A 26,042-nucleotide genomic window follows, 5' to 3' on the forward strand; every position below is an offset into this window, starting at 1 on the left:
TTGCTGCGATGTCTGAGTGTGCAGTAGTTGCTGCGATGTCTGAGTGCAGTAGTTGCTGCGATGTCTGAGTGTGCAGTAGTTGCTGCGATGTGTGAGTGTGCAGTAGTTGCTGCGATGTCTGAGTGCAGTAGTTTCTGCGATGTGTGAGTGTGCAGTAGTTGCTGCGATGTCTGAGTGTGCAGTAGTTGCTGCAATGTATGAGTGTACAGTAGTTGCTGCGATGCCGGAGTGCAGTAGTTGCTGCGATGTGTGAGTGTGCAGTAGTTGCTGCGATGCCTGAGTGCAGTAGTTGCTGCAATGTATGAGTGTACAGTAGTTGCTGCGATGCCTGAGGGAAGTAGTTGGTGCGATGTCTGAGTGTGCAGTAGTTGCTGCGATGTCTGAGTGTGCAGTAGTTGCTGCGATGTTTGAGTGTGGAGTAGTTGCTGCGATGTCTGAGTGTGCAGTAGTTTCTGCGATGTGTGAGTGTGCAGTAGTTGTTGCGATGCCTGAGTGCAGTAGTTGCTGCGATGCCTGAGGGCAGTAGTTGCTGCGATGTCTGAGTGTGCAGTAGTTGCTGCGATGTGCGAGTGTGCAGTAGTTGCTGCGATGTGCGAGTGTGCTGTAGTTGCTGCGATGTCTGTATGTGCAGTAGTTGCTGCGATGTCTGAGTGCAGTAGTTGCTGCGATGTCTGAGTGCATTAGTTGCTGCGATGTCTGAGTGTGCAGTAGTTGCTGCAATGTCTGAGTGTGCAGTAGTTGCTGCGATGCCTGAGTGTGCAGTATTTCCTGCGATGGCTGAGTGCAGTAGTTGCAGCGATGCCTGAGTGCAGTAGTTCCTGCGATGTCTGAGTGTGCAGTAGTTGGTGCGATGCCTGAGTGTGCAGTAGTTGCTGCGATGTCTGAGTGTGCAGTAGTTGCTGCGATGTCTGAGTGTGCTGTAGGTGCTGCGATGTCTGAGTGTGCAGTAGTTGCTGCGATGTCTGAGTGTGCAGTAGTTGCTGCGATGTCTGAGTGCAGTCGTTGCTGCGATGTGTGAGTGTGCAGTAGTTGCTGCGATGTCTGAGTGTGCAGTAGTTGCTGCGATGTCTGAGTGCACAGTAGTTACTGCGATGTCTGAGTGTGCAGTAGTTGCTGCGATGTCTGAGTGCAGTAGTTGCTGCGATGTCTGAGTGCGCAGTAGTTGCTGCGAAGTCTGAGTGTGCAGTAGTTGCTGCGATGTCTGAGTGCATTAGTTGCTGCGATGTGGGAGTGTGCAGTAGTTGCTGCGATGCCTGAGTGCAGTAGTTGCTGCGATGTCTGAGGGCAGTAGTTGCTGCAATGCCTGAGTGCACAGTAGTTGCTGCGATGCCGGAGTGCAGTAGTTGCTGCGATGTCTGAGTGCATTAGTTGCTGCGATGTCTGAGTGTGCAGTAGTTGCTGCGATGTCTGAGTGTGCAGTAGTTGCTGCGATGTGTGAGTGTGCAGTCGTTGCTGCGATGTCTGAGTGCAGTAGTTTCTGCGATGTGTGAGTGTGCAGTAGTTGCTGCGATGTCTGAGTGTGCAGTAGTTTCTGCAATGTATGAGTGTACAGTAGTTGCTGCGATGCCGGAGTGCAGTAGTTGCTGCGATGTGTGAGTGTGCCGTAGTTGCTGCGATGCCTGAGTGCAGTAGTTGCTGCAATGTATGAGTGTACAGTAGTTGCTGCGATGCCTGAGGGAAGTAGTTGGTGCGATGTCTGAGTGTGCAGTAGTTGCTGCGATGTCTGAGTGTGCAGTAGTTGCTGCGATGTGTGAGTGTGCTGTAGTTGCTGCGATGTCTGAGTGCAGTAGTTGCTGCGATGTCTGAGTGTGCAGTAGTTGCTGCGATGTCTGAATGTGCAGTAGTTGCTGCGATGTCGGTGTGCAGTAGTTGCTGCGATGTGTGAGTGTGCAGTAGTTGCTGCGATATCTGAGTGTGCAGTAGTTGCTGCGATGTCTGAGTGCACAGTAGTTGCTGCGATGTCTGAGTGTGCAGTAGTTGCTGCGATGTCTGAGTGCACAGTAGTTGCTGCGATGCCTGAGGGCAGTAGTTGCTGCGATGTCTGAGTGTGCAGTAGTTGCTGCGATGTCTGAGTGAAGTAGTTGCTGCGATGTCTGAGTGTGCAGTAGTTGCTGCGATGTCTGAGTGTGCAGTAGTTGCTGCGATGTCTGAGTGTGGAGTAGTTGCTGCGATGTCTGAGTGTGCAGTAGTTGCTGCGATGTGTGAGTGTGCAGTAGTTGCTGCGATGCCTGAGTGCAGTAGTTGCTGCGATGCCTGAGGGCAGTAGTTGCTGCGATGTCTGAGTGTGCAGTAGTTGCTGCGATGTGCGAGTGTGCAGTAGTTGCTGCGATGTGCGAGTGTGCAGTAGTTGCTGCGATGTCTGAGTGTGCAGTAGTTGCTGCGATGTCTGAGTGCAGTAGTTGCTGCGATGTCTGAGTGCATTAGTTGCTGCAATGTCTGAGTGTGCAGTAGTTGCTGCGATGCCTGAGTGCAGTAGTTCCTGCGATGTCTGAGTGCGCAGTAGTTGCTGCGATGTCTGAGTGTGCAGTAGTTGCTGCGATGCCTGAGTGTGCAGTAGTTGCTGCGATGTCTGAGTGTGCAGTAGTTGCTGCGATGTCTGAGTGCAGTAGTTGCTGCAATATCTGAGTGTGCAGTAGTTGCTGCGATGCCTGAGTGTGCAGTAGTTCCTGCGATGCCTGAGTGCAGTAGTTGCAGCGATGCCTGAGTGCAGTAGTTCCTGCGATGTCTGAGTGTGCAGTAGTTGCTGCGATGCCTGAGTGTGCAGTAGTTGCTGCGATGTCTGAGTGTGCAGTAGTTGCTGCGATGTCTGAGTGTGCAGTAGTTGCTGCGATGTCTGAGTGTGCTGTAGGTGCTGCGATGTCTGAGTGTGCAGTAGTTGCTGCGATGTCTGAGTGTGCAGTAGTTGCTGCGATGTCTGGGTGCAGTAGTTGCTGCGATGTCTGAGTGTGCAGTATTTGCTGCGATGTCTGAGTGTGCAGCAGTTGCTGCGATGTCTGAGTGTGCAGTAGTTGCTGCGATGTCTGAGTGTGCAGTAGTTGCTGCGATGTCTGAGTGTGCAGTAGTTGCTGCGATGCCTGAGTGCAGTAGTTGCTGCGATGTCTGAGTGTGCAGTAGTTGCTGCGATGTCTGAGTGTGCATTAGTTGCTGCGATGTCTGAGTGCAGCAGTTGCTGCGATGTCTGAGTGCAGCAGTTGCTGCAATGTGTGAGTGCAGCAGTTGCTGCGATGTCTGAGTGCAGCAGTTGCTGCTATGTCTGAGTGTGCAGCAGTTGCTGCGATGTCTGAGTGTGCAGTAGTTGCTGCGATGTCTGAGTGCAGCAGTTGCTGCGATGTCTGAGTGCAGCAGTTCCTGCAATGTGTGAGTGCAGCAGTTGCTGCGATGTCTGAGTGCAGCAGTTGCTGCGATGTCTGAGTGTGCAGTAGTTGCTGCGATGCCTGAGTGTGCAGTAGTTCCTGCGATGCCTGAGTGCAGTAGTTGCAGCGATGCCTGAGTGCAGTAGTTCCTGCGATGTCTGAGTGTGCAGTAGTTGCTGCGATGCCTGAGTGTGCAGTAGTTGCTGCGATGTCTGAGTGTGCAGTAGTTGCTGCGATGTCTGAGTGTGCAGTAGTTGCTGCGATGTCTGAGTGTGCAGTAGTTGCTGCGATGTCTGAGTGTGCAGTAGTTGCTGCGATGTCTGAGTGCAGTAGTTGCTGCGATGCCTGAGTGCAGTAGTTGCTGCGATGTCTGAGTGTGCAGTAGTTGCTGCGATGTCTGAGTGTGCAGTAGTTGCTGCGATGTCTGAGTGCAGCAGTTGCTGCGATGTCTGAGTGTGCAGTAGTTGCTGCGATGTCTGAGTGCAGCAGTTGCTGCGATGTCTGAGTGCAGCAGTTGCTGCAATGTGTGAGTGCAGCAGTTGCTGCGATGTCTGAGTGCAGCAGTTGCTGCTATGTCTGAGTGTGCAGTAGTTGCTGCGATGTCTGAGTGTGCAGTAGTTGCTGCGATGTGTGAGTGCAGCAGTTGCTGCGATGTCTGAGTGCAGCAGTTCCTGCAATGTGTGAGTGCAGCAGTTGCTGCGATGTCTGAGTGCAGCAGTTGCTGCGATGTCTGAGTGCAGCAGTTGCTGCGATGTCTGAGCGTGCAGTAGTTGTTGCGATGTCTGAGTGCAGTAGTTGCTGCGAAGTCTGAGTGCAGCTGTTGCTGCGATGTCTGAGTGCAGCAGTTGCTGCGATGTCTGAGTGTGCAGTAGTTGCTGCGATGTCTGAGTGCAGCAGTTGCTGCGATGTCTGAGTGCAGCAGTTGCTGCGATGTGTGAGTGCAGCAGTTGCTGCGATGTCTGAGTGAAGTAGTTGCTGTGATGTCTGAGTGTGCAGTAGTTGCTGCGATGTCTGAGTGCAGTAGTTGCTGCGATGCCTGAGGGCAGTAGTTGCTGCGATGTCTGACTGTGCAGTAGTTGCTGCGATGTCTGAGTGTGCAGTAGTTGCTGCGATGTCTGAGCGCAGTAGTTGCTGCGATGCCTGAGGGCAGTAGTTGCTGCGATGTCTGACTGTGCAGTAGTTGCTGCGATGTCTGAGTGCAGCAGTTGATGCCATGTCTGAGTGTGCAGTAGTTGCTGCGATATCTGAGTGTGCGGTAGTTGCTGCGATGTCTGAGTGTGCAGTAGTTGCTGCGATGTCTGAGTGTGCATTAGTTGCTGCGATGTCTGAGTGCAGCAGTTGCTGCGATATCTGAGTGCAGTAGTTGCTGCGATGTCTGAGTGTGCAGTAGTTGCTGCGATGCCTGAGTGCAGTAGTTGCTGCGATGTCTGAGTGTGCAGTAGTTGCTGCGATGTCTGAGTGCAGCAGTTGATGCCATGTCTGAGTGTGCAGTAGTTGCTGCGATGTCTGAGTGTGCAGTAGTTGCTGCGATGTCTGAGTGCAGCAGTTGCTGCGATGTCTGAGTGTGCAGTAGTTGCTGCGATGTCTGAGTGTGCAGTAGTTGCTGCGATGTCTGAGTGTGCAGTAGTTGCTGCGATGTCTGAGTGCAGTAGTTGCTGCGATGTCTGAGTGTGCAGTAGTTGCTGCGATGTCTGAGTGCAGCAGTTGATGCCATGTCTGAGTGTGCAGTAGTTGCTGCGATGTCTGAGTGCTGCAGTTACTGCGATGTCTGAGTGTGCAGTAGTTGCTGCGATGTCTGAGTGTGCAGTAGTTGCTGCGATGTCTGAGTGTGCAGTAGTTGCTGCGATGTCTGAGTGCAGCAGTTGCTGCGATGTCTGAGTGTGCAGTAGTTGCTGCGATGTCTGAGTGCAGCAGTTGCTGCGATGTCTGAGTGTGCAGTAGTTGCTGCGATGTCTGAGTGTGCAGTAGTTTCTGCGATGTCTGAGTGTGCAGTAGTTGCTGCGATGTCTGAGTGTGCAGTAGTTGCTGCGATATCTGAGTGTGCATGAGTGCTGTGACACCTCCTGGTCTCTGACACCCTCAGGGGTGCACTGAAGTTGTCGAATGTTTCCTGTCTCAGACGAGTTCATGGCGAGGTTGATCATTTATTTCTTGAGATTTTTGTGATGCAGAATGTGATTGCAGTACATAAAAGCAGTTGGAAGGTGATTTGCACAGACACCCTGGCTGGCTGGACCTGTCCCAGCGGGCTGCCACGCTGACATTGTGGAGTTGATTGAATGAATAGTGAGCTATGATGGGGAGCTGGCTCTGCTCGGGTCTAATCATTCCCTCGCTGTGGTGTGGTTATCAGGCCAAAATTTTGGGCATTTTTTACAGTTCTTCATGTGTTTGTATCATTTCATTGGCTCCCAGACCCAGACCCGCTCAGCTGGGAGACTTGTCAGTTAACTTAACTCTGTGAATACAAGAAGGGTTTTTTTGTAACCGTGACTATGAACCTTTCCCAGTGACCGAAGGTGATAGGGATAGATTGACATTGTGCAGTAATGCAAAACATGCAAATCATTCACTCACAAAGACTTCATTTATCTGCACAAGACACACTTATGCACACTGGGCTCAATTTAACCGAAACATACCTGACGAGGCGATCCTCCGGGCGCTGGAAAAGCAGCGTGGACAGGGAAAGCCGGGAGACCCTGCTCCCAGGGTCTACCCGCCACATGGGTGCCAGTCTGGCGCTGCGAAGGAGCCAGGTGGCAGCGGCAAGGGCATTGCCAGGTTGGTGGTGCCTCCCCCCTCCCCCCCCCCCCCCCCCCCCCCCCCCCGCACACATGGGCATTACTCCACCCCCCCCTCCCCCCAAGTGAGGACACAACACTATGGCATCGCTGAGGACCCCCTCTGTGCAGGCCTCCTCACCCCCCTCCCCCCCCTTTCAGGCCCCCCCCCCCTTCCTGGATCCCCAATCTTCACACCCACCCCCCCCCCCACACTTTTAAGAGGCCCCTTCATACCCGCCCTTCCCCACCCCCACCTTTCATACCCCCCTCATTCCCCATTTCAAGGGCATGGCCCCTCTCAAGCCCCAATCCTTGGCAGTGCCACCTGGGCACCCTGGCAGTGAGTTTTACGGGATGAGTGTGAGGGGTGTGTTGGGCTGGGTGTAGAGGGAGTGCTGGGTGGGGGCTGTGGGAGGTCAGTGGGGTGGGGTGTGGGTGTTGGAGGATCTGGAACTCGCTGCCTGACAGGGTGGTCGAGGCGGGAACCCTCACAATATTTAACAAGTATTTAGATGTGAGTTGGAAACTCGATTGCAGACAAGGCTCAGGACCAAGTGCTGAAAATTGGGATTAGAATCGGAGCTTTGATGGTTGCCGCAGACCTGATGGGCTGTAAAACTCTGCGACTCTGACTGGGCGACACCCTGGAGATGTAACTAGTTCTGAATGGTTAATAAACACTCCGGGCGCGATCCCTCAGCCGAAAAGCAGCTCCCCGCGGCGCAGTGTGGGCGTCGAAAGTCTGGAGACCCCGCTCCCGGGATATACCCGGCTCGCACCGCCTCGCGAGATTCAACGCGATCTCGTGAGACGTTACGACGTGAATCCCGGCTGGGCAAGATCACCTTTTAGTAAATCTACATATCAGAGCAAGCAGGTTCCTGGGGTACCTGAGGATCTGGGATTCAGCCTCTTCGCCTCGGGGACCTCGGGCGAGCGCCGTTCAGCGCCGGTCTCCACAGACGGGGACTGGACGGAACGGCACTCATGGGGGCCTTCCAGGGGGATCGGAGGCCCCCAGGTGCATGCCCTTTGGGTGGGGTGGTGCCCTGGCACTGCTGGTGACACCTGGAGGTGCCGGCTGGGTGCCTGCCTGGCACTGCCCAGGTGCCCAGGTGGCACTGCCAGCTGGCATGGGCTCTGCCAGGTTAGCAGCGCCAAGCTGGCATTTTTCACGTGCTGTAAGCGGTGGGGGTGGGGTGGGGGGGGGGGGGGGTGGGGGGGGTAGCGGTGAGGGAGGAGGAGTGGGGCCCCATAAAATCCAGTCCTTGGTTGTCAGTGAATTGATGATCGGTAGTGGAGATGCCATTTCTACCCGTCTCCCTGCCCCCGCTGCCCCCCCCCCCCCCCCCAGGCCCACACCTGGTACGTTGGTGCACTCCATGAGCTCCTGTACCTCACTGAGTCATCCACCTTCAAGTGAAGGATAAGATAATCTTATCTCACATTTGGTTCTGTTGCAGAGAAACTGAGCTGCCCTGCAGAGTGACTTTCCCAGAAATCTGCTGTGATTCGCTGCCTTCTCAGCTGCAAATGCTGGAGCATCAAAGCCTCGGTCATCAAACATGGCAAAGGGTCTGGTTTGAATGGGTGAAGAGAGTCGCCTTTCACAGGCACTCCCCTGGCTAAGTCTCGAAATGTGATCAGATACGCCAGTGCACTAAAATGTGAAGGAGAAGCCAGCTTTAGAGGTTCCAGGATCAGGAGATCATTCAGCTCCTTGTGTTTATTCCACAATTTAAAGAACGCTCTGCAACCCAACTCCAACACCCCCCCAGATCCAGATCCTTTTATACCCTTGTCGGTGCTTCTCAAATTTAAATTGACACATTGATTGGCACCTATCAGTCTTTGGGCAACTTCCTTTGTCAGGGGTGTGGCGAACGGCACGGTAGCACAGTGGTTAGCACTGCTGCCTCACAGCGCCAGGGACCCAGGTTCGATTCCCGGCTTGGGTCACTGTCTGTGCGGAGTCTGCACGTTCTCCCCGTGTCTGCGTGGGTTTCCTCCGGGTGCTCCGATTTCCTCCCACAGTCCAAAGACGAGCAGGTTAAGTGGATTGGCCATGCTAAATTCCCCTTCAGTGTGCAAATATGTGCAGGTTGGGTGGGGTTACGACGTAGGATGGGGGAGCGGGCCGAGGTAGGGTGGACTTTTGGGGGGGTTGATGCAGACTTGATTGGCCGAAAGGCCTCCTTCTGCACTGTGATTCTCTGGGAGACGGGTTGTCCCCCAGATACAGACAGGACCAGGAGCAGTAACGCTGTGAAGCTAATCTCACAGGCAGACACATTTTACAGACGTTGTTGATAGATTTCTGCTCACATTCCCTGTGCCCCCAAGCCTCTGAGCCTCTGCTTGTTCCCCAAACACCTGATTTACTTCTGGACTTTCTCTTATTCAATCAGATCTCCTTGATTCAGACTGAAGATGCTTTGTAGGATCAGGAGGGGACCATTCAGGCCCTGGAGATGTCTGCACTCCCTCCTCCAATTCTGGTCTCCGGTGTATCTAAGATTGTCATTGTCTTCAGATGCTTGGCTCTAAAACCTCCTCCCTAAGTCTCCCCACTTCACTCCCCTCTTCCAAGTCGCTCCTTTAAATCTACCTCATTGATCATGTTGTTGCCGCTGTCCGGGGGTTTGTTCGGCACGACCGCTGCAGGACGCCGGTGTGTGTATGTGCGGCCACGGACCCGGCCATTCTCCGGCTGTGTTTGGCACGGGAGCCGAGAGTTTCACCCTGCGCGCTGCTAGCCCCTCGCCGGTCCCGGGATCGGTGACGGCTCAGTGCTGATTTTGGCGTCGTAAAATGCCCGCAAATCCTCCGTTTCAGCCGGCACTTAGCCGGAGAATCCAGCCCAAGTGTTTCCAGTGGCGGGAGGCTCGGGAACCACAGGAATACCGATTGGAGAGATTGGCTAACAAATCAAAGGGAAGATGAGCAGTTTTGTTTTTGCACAGCGAGGTGTTGTGACCTGGGAGGTGCTGCGATTCAATAATAACCTCCAAAAAGGAATTTGATAAATACTTAAATGAAATTGCAGGGTTTGGGACAATGGGAGGGGTTGGGGTTGGGACGAATGAGAATGCTCTTTCAGAGAGCCAGCATCTGCACGATGATCTGACTGGCCTCCTCCTGTGCCAGAAGTTACTACCATTCTAATAATTTTCGGGCTACCATTTTATTAATGGTAGCTGATGGGCCCTGAACACTGAGCATTTATTCACATTCCTTTGTCAGTGTAGCACTCTCTCAGAATCGCCTGCTACAAATCCATCGCCTTTCATCTCACCATGGTGGCAGAATCCTGTTGTGTAGAAGTCCACAGGATCTGGGAGTTGGGTCCATTCCTGCTCTGAGTGTTAACGATCACATCTCCAGCCTTTAGGTCTTCATGAGTCACATCGAACATTCAAATTATTTGAGATAGTTATGACCAGTGCTTCTCAAACTCTGTCATCAGTGGATCGCTTAGGTGGGTCAAAAGGCCCCGTGGATCGTCGACAAGGCCTGAACACACTTTCACTTAGTACCATGAAAAAACTCATCAGAATTAATCTGAAGAATAGTCGCAGTGTATTTTCTTCTGAAGCAGCCCCCCCCCCCCCCCCCCAACCCCGTGATTGCTGATGCCTGGCTTCCACGCTCAGATCACTAGGTTCTAATGTGGCTGTTAAGCTTAATACAAGATCTGTAGGCTCTGCCACCTGTAGGGGAGGTGGTGTTTGAAGGGCTGGACAAATGGGTGATTAGAAGGTTTGTGTGCTCCCTCGGACACTTTGACTTTGTCTATGCGTCATTCTGACAGGGTCTCTTGATGTGGTCATGGAGTCATAGAGGTTTACAGCATGAGAACAGGCCCTTCGGCCCCGCTTGTCCACGCTGCCCAGTTTTTACCACTAAGCTCGTCCCACTTGCCCACATTTGGCCCATATCCCTCTATACCCATCTTTTCCATACAACTGTCTAAATGCTTTGTAAGAGACAAAAGTGTGCCCGCCTCTACTACTGCCTCTGGCAGCTCGTTCCAGACACTCACCTCCCTCTGTGTGAAACAATTGCCCCTCTGGGCCCTTTTGTATCTCCCCCCTCCCACCTTAAACCTCTAGTTGTAGACTCCCCCTACCTCTGGGGAAAGATGTTGACTATCCCGGGTGAACCTTCTCCATTTTGGCCGCTCAACAGCCGGTCAACTGGTGGGAATGTTTGATCACGTCGGGGTTGCTTTGAGGACACGCCAAGAGCATTCCCATTGTCCTGATGGGAGACTCCGGCCATGGCGGAGTTGCGGGTGGGGCTCTTGGTTCGGGAGGCTAGTGTCAGGCATGAGTGGGAATGTCCCACTCAGCGGAGCTAGATCTGAGTGATTACTGCCCCAATGTTGGTCAAGCTCTCCTGGAGAGGACGCTGCTATTGGACTGCCTGACTGGCCTCTGGATTTGTAGAATGCAGTTACGGAAACTATAAATATTTTGCTACTATTTCGCTGCCAGATGTGACAAATGTGAGCATTAATTTTTGTAACTAGATACCATAAGTAAATGATTAATTCATGCGAGAAACTCAAATAAAGATATTTACATATAATAGCACAGGAGAACACATTCATTTGAGACATTCTAATATGTTATAAAATTATCATAATCTTCTGCTGAACTAATAATTGCCTCAAGTCTAGATTAATCAAACCAAATTAACAGTGACGTAAATCCTGTTTGTAAAGGAACCTGGATCTGCACCGTCAGTGCCAAAAGCCACAGGGCTATGGGGTGGGTGTAGGAAGGTGGGTTTAGAAAGGGCACCTGGGTACCTCAGGCTGGCATGGACAAGATGGGCCGAATGGCCTCCTGTGTGGTCTCAGGTGCGCCCGCGTTCTGGTTTGTCCTCTCGCATGACCTTGGCTGTGTCTCCGCGCATCAAGAACTTGCATTTTGCACCAGTGCAGAACACCTGGAGGACCCTTGCATTGCGTCAGTGGTCCGTGGACCCCGGATTGAGAATGACTGTTGCAGAGAAGGGGAAACAGGCAGAGAAAATAGAAGCAGGAGGAGGCCGTTCGGCCCTTCGAGCCCGCTCCACCATCATTATGATCATGGCCGATCATCAAGTTCAATACCCTGATCCCGCCTTCCCCCCATATCCTTTGATCCCTTTAGCCCCAAGAGCGAAATCTAATTCCTTCTTGAAATTACACAATGTTTCAGCCTCAACTACTTTCTGTGGGAGTGAATTCCACAGGTTCACCGCTCTCTGGGTGAAGACATTTCTCCTCACCTCAGTCCTAAAAGGTTTACCCCTTATCCTCAAACTATGACCCCTAGTTCTGGACTCCCCCACCATCGGGAACATCCTTCCTGCATCTACCCTGTCCAGTCCTGTTAGAATTTTATAAGTTTCTATAAGATCCCCTCTCACTCTTTTAAACTCCAATGAATATAATCCTAACCAACTTAGTCTCTCCTCATATGACAGTCCCGCCATCCCTGGAATCAGTCTGGTAAACCTTCGCTGCGCTCCCTCGAGAGCAAGAACATCCTTCCTCAGAGAAGGAGACCAAAACTGCACACAATACTCCAGGTGTGGCCTCACCAATGCCCTGTACAATTGCAGCAAAACTTCCCTATTCCTATACTCAAATCCTCTCGCTATGAAGGCCAACATACCATTTGCCTTCTTTACCGCCTGCTGTACCCACGCGCTTACTTTCAGCGACTGATGCACGAGGATGCCAAGGTCTCGCTGAGTATCCACCTCTCTCAATTAAAACCCATACAAATAATAATCTGCCTTCCTGTTTTTGCTACCGAACCGGATAACCTCACATTTATCCACATTATACTGCATCTGCCATGCATGTGGCTACTCACTCAGCCTGTCCAAATCCCGCTGAAGCATCTCTGCATCCTCCTCACAGCTCACCCTCCCACCCAACTTTGTATCACCTGCAAATTTCGAGACAGTTCCCTCGTCCAAACGAGTGATAATTTACCAAAACTCACTATTGTGAACAGTTGAGTTCCTAGCACCGATCCTTGCGGTATCCCACTAGTCACTACCTGCCAATCGATAAAAGATTCTATGGTGAGGTGCAGTCAGGTAATCTCATAACCCACAGCCTGCAAGGTTCACCAGGGGATTTTATCAGTCTTCACAATTCGCAGTCAAACCAGACTAATGCAAGATGTATTTTCGGAAACAAAGCTACATAACTGTTGTGTTCTTGATTCTGAAGTATTAAAGATGAAGTTTACAGTTGACCTAAACTTTCTTTGTGAGGTGAACCTCTCAATTAATTGCATTTTTAAAAAAATGTAGCCATGTTTGGTCAGATTTCAAAATCAACCCGCTGATAGTTTAGTCCAGAATCTGGATGGGTACCTGTGCCAAACTGAGCGGGATGTCATCTTCCGGATATCACATTAACCGAGGCCTTGTTCAGAAAACTGGAATGAAATGAAATGAAAATCGCTTATTGTCACAAGTAGGCTTCAAATGAAGTTACTGTGAAAAGCCCCTAGTCGCCACATTCCGGCGCCTGTTCGGGGAGGCTGTTACGGAAATCGAACCGTGCTGCTGGCCTGCCTTGGTCTGCTTTCAAAGCCAGCAATTTAGCCCTGTGCTAAACCTTGTGTAAACCTATCTGTGCCCCCCCCCATTTTAAGACAATTAGAAGAGTCCTAACCTACATATATCCCTTCACCTCATCACGATAGATTACCTGGTCATTTATTGCTTTGCTGCTTCTGCAAACGTCTTCTGGACAAAGTGGCTGCTCCATTTGTCCAGAAACTACAGTGGCTACTTACAAAAGTTACATCTTTGGGTGTGAAGTGGTTTGTGACATTTGAGGATTTGACTGATGGAAATGAGGCTATGACAGCTGTGGACCTTGAGAGGATTGTTATCACTAAGGAAGTAGTGATGGGCAAGCTAATGGGGCTAAAGGTAGACAAGTCTCCTGGCCCTGATGGAATGCATCCCAGAGTGGTAAAAGAGATGGCTAGGGAAATTGCAAATGCACTAGTGATAATTTACCAAAATTCACCAGACCCTGGGGTGGTCCCGGCAGATTGGAAATTCGAAAACGTGACACCACTGTTTAAAAAAGGAGGTAAGCAGAAAGCGGGTAATTATAGGCCAGTGAGCTTAACTTTGGTAGTAGGGAAGATGCTGGAATATATCATCAAGGAAGAAATAGCGAGGCATCTGGATGGAAATTGTCCCATTGGGCAGGCGCAGCATGGGCTCATAAAGGGCAGGTCGTGCCTAACTAATTTAGTGGAATTTTTTGAGGACATTACCAGTGCGGTAGATAACGGGGTGCCAATGGATGTGGTATATCTGGATTTCCAGAAAGCTTTTGACAAGGTGCCACACAAAAGGTTGCTGCATAAGATAAAGATGCATGGCATTAAGGGTAAAGTAGTTGCATGGATAGAGGATTGGTTAATTAATAGAAAGCAAAGAGTGGGGATTAATGGGTGTTTCTCTGGTTAGCAATCAGTAGCTAGTGGTGTCCCTCAGGGATCAGTGTTGGTCCCACAACTGTTCACAATTTACATAGATGATTTGGAGTTGGGAACCAAGGGCAATGTGTCCAAGTTTGCAGACGACACTAAGATGAGTTGTAAAGCAAAAAGTGCAGAGGATACTGGAAGTCTGCAGAGGGATTTGGATAGGCTAAGTGAATGGGCTAGGGTCTGGCAGATGGAACACAATGTTGACAAATGTGAGGTTATCCATTTTGGTAGGAATAACAGCAAAAGGGATTATTATTTAAATGATAAAATATTAAAACATGCCACTGTGCAGAGACCTGGATGTGCTAGTGCATGAGTCCCAAAAAGTTGGTTTACTGGTGCAACAGGTGATTAAGAAGGCAAATGGAATTTTGTCCTTCATTGCTAGAGGGGTGGAGTTTAAGACTAGGGAGGTTCTGCTGCAATTGAATAAGGTGTTAGTGAGGCCACACCTGGAGTATTGTGTTCAGTTTTGGTCTCCTTACTTGAGAAAGGACGTACTGGCACTGGGGGGTGTGCAGAGGAGATTCACTAGGTTATTCCCAGAGCTGAAGGGGTTGGATTACGAGGAGAGGTTGAGTAGACTGCGACTGTACTCGTTCGAATTTAGAAGGATGCGGGGGGAATCTTATAGAAACATATAAGATTATGAAGGGAATAGATAGGATAGATGTGGGCAGGTTGTTTCCACTGGCGGGTGAAAGCAGAACTAGGGGGCATAGCCTCAAAATAAGGGGAAGTAGATTTAGGACTGAGCTTAGGAAGAACTTCTTCACCCAAAGGGTTGTGAATCTATGGAATTACTTACCCAGTGAAGCAGTTGAGGCTCCTTCATTAAATGTTTTTAAGATAAAGATAGATAGTTTTTTGAAGAATAAAGGGTTTAAGGGTTATGGTGTTTGAGCCGGAAAGTGGAGCTGAGTCCACAAAAGATCAGCCATGATCTCATTGAATGGCGGAGCAGGCTCGAGGGGCCAGATGGCCTACTCCTGCTCCTAGTTCTTATGTAATAGGTACTATATGAGTGCAATTTATTTTGCACAAACAGTTTGGAAAGGTCAATGCCCTTTATGTAATTAAGTAAGTAAAGTTGCCACAGTCCCAGATAACCACAGGCTGCTTTCCCCTTTGGGGGGGGGGGGGGGGGGAGAGCTGACTGGTGGTGATTTAACCTGAGGGTCACCACACCTCAGGCGAGGGGCACGGTTGAGAAGGCGGGGCCTTCATGAATAACCTCAGCCGGTACGGGAACTGAACCCTCGCTGTTCGCCTTGCTCCACATCACAAACCAGCTGTCTAGCCAACTGAGCTAAACCGGGTTTATTTAACTCCCCATTAGCCATGATCTGTCAAAGGTGATGAGCCTTCCATAAATATTTGATCATTTTCATACATATTTGTGATGAATTGCAAAATAACGAACTCTTCTAAACTTTGATGGAATAATTAAGGCATAATTAAATAATGCGGGGGGCTGGTTTAGCACAGTGGGCTAAACAGCTGGCTTGTAAAGCAGAACAAGGCCAGCAGCGCGGGTTCAATTCCCGTACCGACCTCCCCGAATAGGCGCCGGAATGTGGCGACTAGGGGCTTTTCACAGTAACTTCATTGAAGCCTACTCGTGACAATAAGTGATTATTATTATTAAAGATTATGGGTGAGATCTACCAGCTGCGTGATGCCCAGAAAGCAGCGTGGCACGCCCCATTGTGGGTGGGATCACTTTCTGGCAAATCTGCATATTAGAGCGAGACAGCTAGTCCTGCTTTAATGTGCATTCCCGAGATCTACCCTAGGCATGGGATCGAACTCCTGGGCAAACGCTGTTCAGTGCTGGTCCTCACAAGCAGGGACCAGCCCGAATGGCACTCATGGGTGCTTGCCCTCTGGACAGAGTGGCACCCTGGCACTGTGGAACTGCCTTGGTGCCCAGGTGGTTTTGCCAGGGGCACTTCCAGGGTGCCAAGCTGGCACTGTTTGCCCGATGGGGCTGGGGATGCCCTATGCAGGGGGGGGGGAGATGACATCTGTGACCCCCTTATCAGTGGCTTGGGGTGGGGTTCTGGGGTCAGGTCAGGGGTCGAGAGATCAGGACGTCATTTGAAAACGGCGTCCTGATCTCTCCCTGCTGAGAGGAGTTGCGGCAAGCTGAGCTCCTCACTGCAGAAAACGGGAGTCAGTGCGGCCACGTGTTCCCCGCTGAGGCTCCGAGCTACTCGGCCTTTCGATAGCATGCTGTTTTCCAGCGCTCCGAGTGCCGGGACACACCCGACTAATCGCGACTGCTCTGGACCTCTGTCCCCATTCGGGTGCATCACGCCCTATATTTATATAGCACCTCTCATGTCCACAGGATAATCTAAACTGTATCGCAGCCTATGGAGTGCTTCTGCAAACGCTGTTGCCATGTAGAAAATGCTGCAGCCAATTCATGCACAGCAAGCTCCCACAAGCAGCAATGCAATACTCTGTTGTAGCGATTGTCATAATATACATCTATGTATACAATGGAGTGCAGACAGGCAGTGATTGACACACAGGATGACCAGTAAGCACACAGAACAGAGCAGCCAATCACCAGACAGGACACGACCACTATAAAGCCAGAGGGCACCAGTTTTCCCGTTCTCTCGGGACCCAGCCTCTGAGACAGTCAGAGTTAGTGAGCTGGCCAGTGCAAACACCATGTGGTAGCTAGTAAGTCTGGTTAGGCTAGTGTCAGGTCTCCAGTCAAGTCAGCATAGTGCCGACCCACAGTTGAACATGTATAATAGTTCAGATGTTAAATAAAATTGTGTTGCATCTTATCAAGTCTTGGAGGTCGTCTCTCGCTACACTGCATCAAGTGCAGTCCACATCGACCCAGCCTACCCAACACAACAGCGATGTTGGTTGAAGGATAAATATTGGTCAGGCCACCGGGGAGAACAGTCGCGGGACCTATAACCCCGTATGAGAGGTCTCGGGTTAGCATTCCGACTGCAAGGAGCTGTGGTGTTCTTTGTGATTCTTGTTGTCAGGACGAATGTTGTCGTGTTCACAAAGACCACAGAAGCTAAATTCATTAATAAAGCTAACCTTTAGTTACACTGGTTAACAAAGCTCGACCACTTACTCCTATCGTAAACAATAATCTAATCTACAATCTACACTCAACTACGCTAGTCTCACCACTCTATCTATAACTGTCCTCTCTATCACTGCTCTCTCGAGCTCTCCTCCAGCTCTCTCCCAGGTGTCTGTGAGTCAGTGCTGGTTTAGCTCAGTGGGCTAGACAGCTGGTTTGTGATGCAGAAGAAGGCCAGCAGCGCGAGTTCAAATCCCGTACTGGCTGAGAATTCTGAATTCTCCTTTTGTGTACCCGAACAGGGGCCGGAATGTGGCGACGAGGGGATTTCCACACTAACTTCATTGCAGTGTGAATGTAAGCCTACTTGTGACAATAAAGGTTATTTTATTTATTTAGCTCTGCATCTAGCTCCATGTAGTGGTTAATTATAATATGACATTAATCCTTTGTCTTTCCCATAATGTCACAGGAGCCATCTGTGACAGTGCAGCATTCCCTCCGGACTGGCACTGGGGGTGTCAATCTGGGTTAATGTGCTCAAGTCCCCGGCCCAGGCTTGCATCTTCCACCTTTAGACTAATGGGTGGGAGTGCGATGCATCAAACCACAGCTACCAATGCTAGCTGAAAGGAGTGGTGTGCAGATGCTATTAAAGTAACCTTATTCATTCTGTTGATTTTAGGTGAATATTGGCATTCTTATCGCCGTAACGAGGATCATTTCACGAATCAGTACGGACAACTACAAGATACATGGAGACGCGAATGCGTTCAGGTCAGTCAATGCATCTCTGTCCCATTGTTAGATTTCACTCAATAAAAAACAGAGAAATCAGGAGCGCTTTAGCGAGTATTTTCGCATCATTATCCAGTGAGTTGGAAAATCACCTATTTCACTGCTAATGATAAATGCTTGTGCACATTTAAAACCAAAGAGCCATGAGGAATTAGGAAAAGCTAGCGGTGACGGGGTAAAAGTAATTCCAACACATGAGAGATGACCTCAACCCCTGTACTGTCTGTCACCCATTTTGCGAAAAAGGGTCACTAATCAACATTGTTGACAATGAGAGCCGCCTCAACACTTTATCAACCGGGTTGGAGTTGACACCACCAGATTAGAATTAATTGTCAGCGTTGAAGTAGTCACCCTGGAAAAAAAATGGTTCACCGCTGAGAATGGAAATGCGAACCAATCCCTTCCCTGCTCCTTTACCCAATCATCGAGCCAGTTGGTGCTTCGTGCCGTGTGATGTCGGAGCTATTTCGTTGCAATGTGATCGGGTTCCCTTCGAGTTTCAAAGTTCAGCTGACAGCTGTGAGCTGCTGAATGACTGTTTTGTGATGTCCCAGCGTTAGCACCGTGTTCAGGAAAGGGCAGGGTGTGGAGAGTGCCGAGAGGCAGGGACGAGGTGATAGTTGTCCTCTCAAGAGGGTTTTGAGTCTTTGGGACTCTTCCTCAAAAGGCAGTAGAAGGCAGTCTTTGAATAATGTCAAGGCAGCGATAGATAGATTCTTCATAGATCAGGGGGTGGGGTGGGGGGGTGGGGATTGTTATCGGGGGTAGGCTGGAGGAAGTCGGACCAGCCTTAATCTTACTGAAAAGTGATGTGTTGGGTGTTCTGGATCCCAAACAGGTCACCAACACTGGAAGTGGTGCAACTCTATTTTATTACAAGGTTAACTATATTAACATACTTGAACTGTGGGTAAATGCAATACCAGCTTTAACTGTTGACCCTTGCCTAGTCCTAACCAGGTGATGCACTCAGCACATGGTGAATGTCTGTGTTGCAGGCTGTGAGCTCTGTGCTCCTAGCTAGCTGCTACTGGAATGAGCGGGAACTCTCCTGTCCCCTGTCTTTATAGTGCGTGTGCTCTCACTGGTGATTGGCTGCGGTGTTGTGTATGCTGATTGGTCCCACTGCATGTCCATCAGTGTGCGTGTGTGTGTCTGCACCATGATACACTGGTGTATATTATGACAAAAAGCAGAGCAGGCTCGAAGAACCAAGTGCCTTACTCCTCACTGGAAGTAGCAGAATGAAAGGTTAATGACCAAACAATCAGAAGTGCTTCCCCCCACTGCTTCCATTTCAGCATGTACTGTTGATCATTGTTGTTGGAAGGATAGTGTTACTAGGGTCATGGTGAAAGTTCCCCAATAAAGTCTGCTTGTGTATCTTTTGTAATGTTATCTCGGGCAGTACCTAGCTCCCTACAGAGCAGGGATTGACGTTTATCAGTATGTAAGGTGTTGACTTTAGTACATATGAGAGCAGAACTTGCTAACTTGGCTGTCACCTTTTGATTCAGAAGGTTGGACATTCAAGCCCTACATGGGGTGTAGATGCCCAGAGGGTTAACTTGACAGGTTTAGCTCCCTGGAACTGGGGCTGGTTTGGAATGCCCAGAAACTCAGTTAGAATCATCCAACACAGGAAGTCATTCAGCTCATCGGCCGGAATGTTCCGGCCATTCCCCCTGACAGAACCTTGCAGTCCCGCTGACGGTGAATACCCGACGTCGGTTTCCCACGTGGCGCAGGGGGTACAACAGGAAATCCCGTTGACAATCGCGGAACCAGAAGATCCCGTAATTGGGGAGCGCCTCTCCTTCCGCAAAAGACGCCATGGGGGGGCGCGGAAAATCCCACTTTTGTGAGTGTCATAAAGAGTCCAGCATGCGTCAAACAGGAAGTAACTTTTATTTCCAACAATATTTACACAGTGCCAGTGGTTCACTACTGGTTCTCTCTCTCTACCGGTACCGCACTGGCTAGCTCTATTTATGCAGCTAAAAGGTTAACGATTGTCCCATCCCCTTATCGGGGAGCACAAATTCGCCAAGATCCAAGGGGTAACCAACTGTCCTCACCCAATAGGGTCCTGGCAGGTTACAACATTCTCCCCCCCCCCCCCCACAGTCCGAGGAAACCACCGAAGACCCTGGTGAAGGAGAGTGTGGGACACTTTTGACATCAGGCTGGGCATCATGCGTACGAGGTGCCAGATCAGGCGGCGTGTATCAAGAGGGCAGACAGCGCTTCTGAGACGAACGTTGTAACGGCTGCAAGTCCGTGGGCTGTGGACCAGAGCCCTCCCCCCTCGGAGACGTCCTGCCTGTCCATGTCGGAGTCCGAACCTCCGCCATCTCGGTGTCCCTATTTTCAGCCTCCCCGAACAGGCGCCGGAATGTGGAGACTAGGGGCTTTTCACAGTAACTTCGTTGAAGCCTACTTGAGACACTAAGTGAATCGTGGGGCTCCGTAACGACCCGAGCAGGCCGTGAGCGCGGTGCCTGGGGGACATGCCGAGGATGCGCATACCCTGCAGCTGGATCCAGTAGCTGCTGCGGCTGGAGAAGCGATTTCCGGGGACAGCGAATCTACCGAAGAAGAGATCTCTTGGACCTAATCCTTGATGCTGGATGGGCGGCACGGTGGCACAGTGGTTAGCACTGCTGCCTCACAACGCCAGTGACCCGGGTTCAATTCTGGCCTTGGGTGACTGTCTGTGCGGAGTCTGCACGTCCTCCCCGTGTGTGCGTGCGTTTCCTCCTGGTGCTCCGGTTTCCTCCCACAGTCCGAAGATGTGCAGGTTAGGCCGATTGACCATCATAAGTTGCCCCTTAGTGTCTAAAAAGTTAGGTGGGATTCCGGGGATAGGGCGGGGGAGTGGGCTTAGGTTGAGTGCTCTTTCAGAGGGTTGGTGCAGACTCGATGGGCCGAATGGCATTCTTCTGCGCTGTAGGGATTCTAGGATTCTTACGTGGGCAGGATCCAGACTTGCATATTTAAGTAGCTTAACTGCTCACTTATCTATGCCATGCCAGATCCAACCGGCCCTGGGATCTACCCATCTCGCATTGGAGACCCCAGCTGCGCACCGCTTAGCATTGGGACCAGGAGGAAGGACACTTGAGGTGGGGGGGGGGTGTTCTCACAGGCAATCGGAGGCCCCCAGGTGGTTGAAATCTGGACAAGGTGGCGCTCTAACACTGCTGATGCCACCTGCCACCCTGGCAGTGCCAGGCTTGCAGTGCCAATGTGCCCAGGTACCATTTTGCCCACACTGGGGATTGGGTCCAGGGGTGCCCTGCCCCTAGGAGGTGCGGTGCGAGGGGCGCGCGAGGACACCCCACAGATGACTTGGGAAGGACCGTGGGACGCATCTGGGGATCGAGAGATCGGAAATGGCGCCCCGAGCTCTTCCTGCACTGGCGTGCGAGCTCCTGAGAGCAGGAAATGTTACTGAGCGCGATCTCAGCGCAACGTCCCTGCCGCTATACTCACCGGGAACGACACAACTAATGCCCCTCAGAATGGCATGCTGTTTTTCATTACATCGCACCCAACAAGTGTATTTAATTGTCATTTTAAAATTCATTCTGTGCAACTAATTATTAATTACAGAGCGGTGATAAGGAATGTTTGATGAAAATGAATTGATTGTATAATGTATCAAAAAATCTACAGCAGCAGCTGTGTGTATAGCGGAATAAAACGTTTGAGGCTTCATTTAATAATTATAACAATTTTGTAGGAGGCTTTTAATTAGACCTTCAGCTCAGGTGAATTAATATTACATAAAAACTACTGGCAAGGATCTTAATTTTCCAAATGAAAGAACAAAGAACAAAGAAAATTACAGCACAGGAACAGGCCCTTCGGCCCTCCCAGCCCCACTATTGGAAAAAGCTTGTTGCTATCCACCCTGTCCATACCTCTCATAATTTTGTAGACCTCAATCAGGTCCCCCCTCAACCTCCGTCTTTCCAACGAAAACAATCCTAATCTACTCAACCTTTCTTCATAGCTAGCACTCTTCATAGCTAGCACCCTCCATACCAGTCAACATCCTGGTGAACCTCCTCTGCACCCCCTCTAAAGCATCCACATCCTTCTGGTAATGTGGCGACCAGAACTGCACGCAGCATTCCAAATGTGGCCTAACCAAAGTCCTATACAACTGTAACATGACCTGCCGACTCTTGTACTCAATACCCCGTCCGATGAAGGCAAGCATGCTGTGTGCCTTCTTGACCACTCTATCGACCTGCGTTGCCACCTTCAGGGTACAATGGACCTGAACTCCCAGATCTCTCTGTACATCAATTTTCCCCAGGACTCTTCCATTGGCCGTATAGTCCGCTCTTGAATTAGATCTTCCAAAATGCATCACTTCGCATTTGCCTGGATTGAACTCCATCTGCCATTTCTCTGCCCAACTCTCCAATCTATTGATATTTTGCTGTATTCTCTGACAGTCCTCCTCGCTATCTGCAACTCCACCAACCTTAGTATCATCTGCAAACTTGCGAATCAGACCCTTCGTCCAGATCATTTATGTATATCACAAACAACAGTGGTCTGAGCACGAATCCCTGTGGAACACCACTAGTCACCCTTCACCATTTTGAGACACTCCCTTCCACCACTACTCTCTGTCTCCTGTTGCCCAGCCAGTTCTTTATCCATCTAGCTAGTACACCCTGAACCCCATACGACTTCACTTTTTCCATCAACCTGCCATGGGAAACTTTATCAAATGCCTTACTGAAGTCCATGTATATGACATCTACAGCCCTTCCCTCATCAATTAACGTTGTCACTTCCTCAAAGAATTCTATTAGGTTTGTAAGACATGACCTTCCCTGCACAAAACCATGCTGCCTATCACTGATAAGTCTATTTTCTTCCAAATGTGAATAGATCCTATCCCCTCAGTATCTTCTCCAACAGTTTGCCTACCACTGACGTCAAGCTCACAGGTCTATAATTCCCTGGATTATCCCTGCTACCCTTCTTAAACAAAGGGACAACATTAGCAATTCTCCAGTCCTCCGGGACCTCACCCGTGCTCAAGGATGCTGCAAAGATATCTGTTAAGGCCCCAGCTATTTCTTCTCTCGCTTCCCTCAGTAACCTGGGGACTTGTCCACCTTAATGCCTTTTAGAATACCCACAACTTCCCCTTCCTTCTGCCGACTTGACCTAGAGTATTTAAACATCCATCCTCAGCCTCAACAGAAGTTGATAAATTCTTGATTTCTCGAGGAATTAAGGGCTATGGAGAGAGAGCGGGTAAATGGAGTTGAAATCAGCCGTGATTGAATGGTGGAGTGGACTCGATGGGCCAAATGGCCTTACTTCCGCTCCTATGTCTTATGGTCTCAACATCCGTCATGTCCCTCGCCTTGGTGAATACCGATGCAAAGTACTCATTAAGAATCTCACCCATTTCCTCTCATTCCACGCATAAATTCCCTCTTTTGTCTTTGAGTGGGCCAATCCTTTCTCTAGAACATAAAACATAGACCATAGAATATTACAGCGCAGTACAGGCCCTTTGGCCCTCGATGTTGCGCCGACCTGTGAAACCACTCTAAAGCCCATCTACATTATTCCCTTATCGTCCATATGTCTATCCAATGCCCATCTGAATGCCCTTAGTGTTGGCGAGTCCACTACTGTTGCAGGCAGGGCATTCCACGCCCTTACTACTCTCTGAGTAAAGAACCTACCTCTGACATCTGTCCTATATCTATCTTCCCTCAATTTAAAGCTATGTTCCCTTGTGCTAGACATCACCATCCGAGGAAAAAGGCTCTCACTGTCCACCCTATCCAATCCTCTGATCATCTTGTATGCCTCAATTAAGTCACCTCTTAACCTTCTTCTCTCTAACGAAAACAGCCTCAAGTCCCTCAGCCTTTCCTCTTAGCCCAGTACTCTGTCTTCCTGTTATTCCTTCCAAAATGAATCACCTCACACTTTTCTGCATTAAACTCCATTTCCCACCTCTCAGTTACCCTCTTGCTCCTTATATACAAATAAAAGGCTTTGGTATTTTCCTTAACCGTGTTAGCCAAACATATTTCATGACCGCTTTCAGCCCTCTTTATTGCACATTTGAGATTTGTCCTACTTTCCCGATATTCCTCCAAAGCTTCATCAGATTTAAGTCGCCTATATCATGATATTCAGGTAAACATCATAGCACAAACATACATACATACTGATGGACAGATCAACGGACCAATCAACACACACACAACACCACAGCCAATCACAGGCAAGAGCGTACACAGTACAAAACAGGGAACACGACACTTCCTGGGCTTTCCAGCAGGAGACAGCACAGGGCACAGAGCTCACAGCAAGCCACTCAGACATCCACCATGTGCTGAGTGCAACTACAAGATAGTATTAGGAATAGGTCCCCAGATTCTAGGGTTATGATCGAACCTCAGTAACCAGTTTACCACTGTAAATAAATGTTAGCAATAAAACTGAGTTGTACCATTCGCAACCGTGTTGGTTCGTCCGTGTAGCAGAGCACCCAACACTTCAGCCTAGATCCTATGTATGCTTCCTTTTTCATCTTAGCTAGTCTCACAATTCCACCCGTCATCCATGGTTCCCTAATCTCGCCATTTCTATCCCTCATTTTCGCAGGGACATGTCTGTCCTGCACTCTAATCAATCTTTCCTTAAAAGACGCCCACATTTCAAATGTGGATTTACCCTTAAAGAGCTGCTCCCAATCCACATTCCCCAGCTCCTGCCGAATTTTGTTCTACTTGGCCTTTCCCCAATTTAGCACTCTTCCTTTAGGACCACTCTCGTCTTTGTCCATGAGTATTCTAAAACTTACGGAATTGTGATCGCTATTCCCAAAGTAATCACCGACTGAAACTTTAACCACCTGGCCAGGATCATTCCCCAATACCAGGTCCACTATAGCCCCTTCCCGAGTTGGACTATTTACATACTGCTCTAAAAAACTCTCCTGGATGCTCCTTACAAATTCTGCTTCAGCTACGCCTCCAACACTACATGAGTCCCATTCAATGATGGGGAAGTTAAAATCTCCCATCACGACCACCCTATTGCTCCTACATTTTTCTATAATCTGTCCACATATTTGTACCTCTACTTCACGCTCGCTTTTGGGAGGCCTGTAGTAAAGTCCCAACAATGTTAGTGCACCCTTCCTATTTCTTAGCTCTACCCATATTGCCTCAGTGCTCGAATCCTCCATCGTGCCCTCCTTAATCATAGCTATGATATAATCTCTGACCAGTAATGCAACTCCTCCACCCCTTTTACCTCCCTCTCTATCCCTCCTGAAGCATCTATACCCTGGGATATTTAGTTGCCAGTCTTGCCCTTCCCTCAACCAAGTCTCCATAATACCAATACATCATACTCCCAGGTACTAATCCAAGCCCTAAGTTCATCTGCCTTACCTGCTACACTTCTTGCATTGAAACAAATGCACCTCAGACCACCTATCCCTTTGCGTTCTTCATCTCTTCCCTGTCTACTCTTCCCCTTCGTCACACTGAGTTTATTATCTAGTACCTGTACCTTACTGGCTTTAGTTGCTGCCTCTTTACTGACCACTAACTTCCTAATCTGGTTCCCATCCCCCTGCCACATTAGTTTAAAACCTCCCCAACAATGTTAGCAAAGGCACCCCCTAGGACATTGGTTCCAGTCCTGCCCAGGTGTAGACCATCCGATTTGTAATGGTCCCGCCGCCCCCAGAACCGGTTCCAATGTCCCAAAAATCTGAACCCCTCCCTCCTGCACCATCTCTAAAACCACGTATTAATTCTGACTATTCTTGAATTTCTACTCTGACTGTCTCGTGGCACTGGTAGCAATCCTGAGATTACTACCTTTGAGGTCCCACTTGTTAACTTATCTCCTAACTCCCTAAATTCTGATTGTAGCACCTCATCCCGTTTTTTACCTATATCGTTGGTGCCTATACGCACCACGACAACTGGATGTTCACCCTCCCCCTTCAGTATGTCCTGCAGCCGATCTGAGACATCCCTGACCCGTGCACCCGGGAGGCAACGTACCATTCGGGAGTCTCGTTTTCGACCACAGAAACGCCTGTCTACTCCCCTTACGGTTGAATCCCCTATGACTATAGCCCTGCCAGTCTTTTTCCTGCCCTTCTGTGCAGCAGAGCCAGCCACGGTGCCATGGGCCTGGCTAGTACTGCCTTCCCCTGGTGAGTCATCTCCCCCAACAGTATCCAAAACGGTATACCTGTTTTGGAGGGAGATGACTGCAGGGGCACCTGCATTGCCTTCCTGCCTATTGGTCACCCATTCCCTTTCTCCCTCAGCAATCCTAATCTGCGGTGTGACCAACTCACTGAACGTGCTATCCACGACCTCCTCAGCATCGCGGATGCTCCAAAGTGAGTCCATCTGCAGCTTCAGAGCCGTCATGCGGTCTAACAGGAGCTGCAGCTGGACACACTTCCTGCACATGAAGGAGTCAGGGG

General features: G+C 49.9%; 1 protein-coding gene across 2 annotated transcripts in view; it reads left to right on the forward strand.

The window, feature by feature from the left end:
• Positions 1-26,042, forward strand: part of adgrd1 (adhesion G protein-coupled receptor D1) — an 850,441-nt gene that overhangs the window by 753,258 nt on the left and 71,141 nt on the right. For both annotated transcript variants that reach the window (XM_072517886.1, XM_072517956.1), the window contains one exon: positions 17,415-17,506. In XM_072517886.1, coding sequence (XP_072373987.1) covers positions 17,415-17,506 — 92 coding nt within the window. The remainder of the gene's footprint in view (positions 1-17,414; positions 17,507-26,042) is intronic.

The sequence above is a fragment of the Scyliorhinus torazame genome, chromosome 1, assembly GCF_047496885.1.
Source record: "Scyliorhinus torazame isolate Kashiwa2021f chromosome 1, sScyTor2.1, whole genome shotgun sequence".
NCBI classification, from domain to species: domain Eukaryota; kingdom Metazoa; phylum Chordata; class Chondrichthyes; order Carcharhiniformes; family Scyliorhinidae; genus Scyliorhinus; species Scyliorhinus torazame.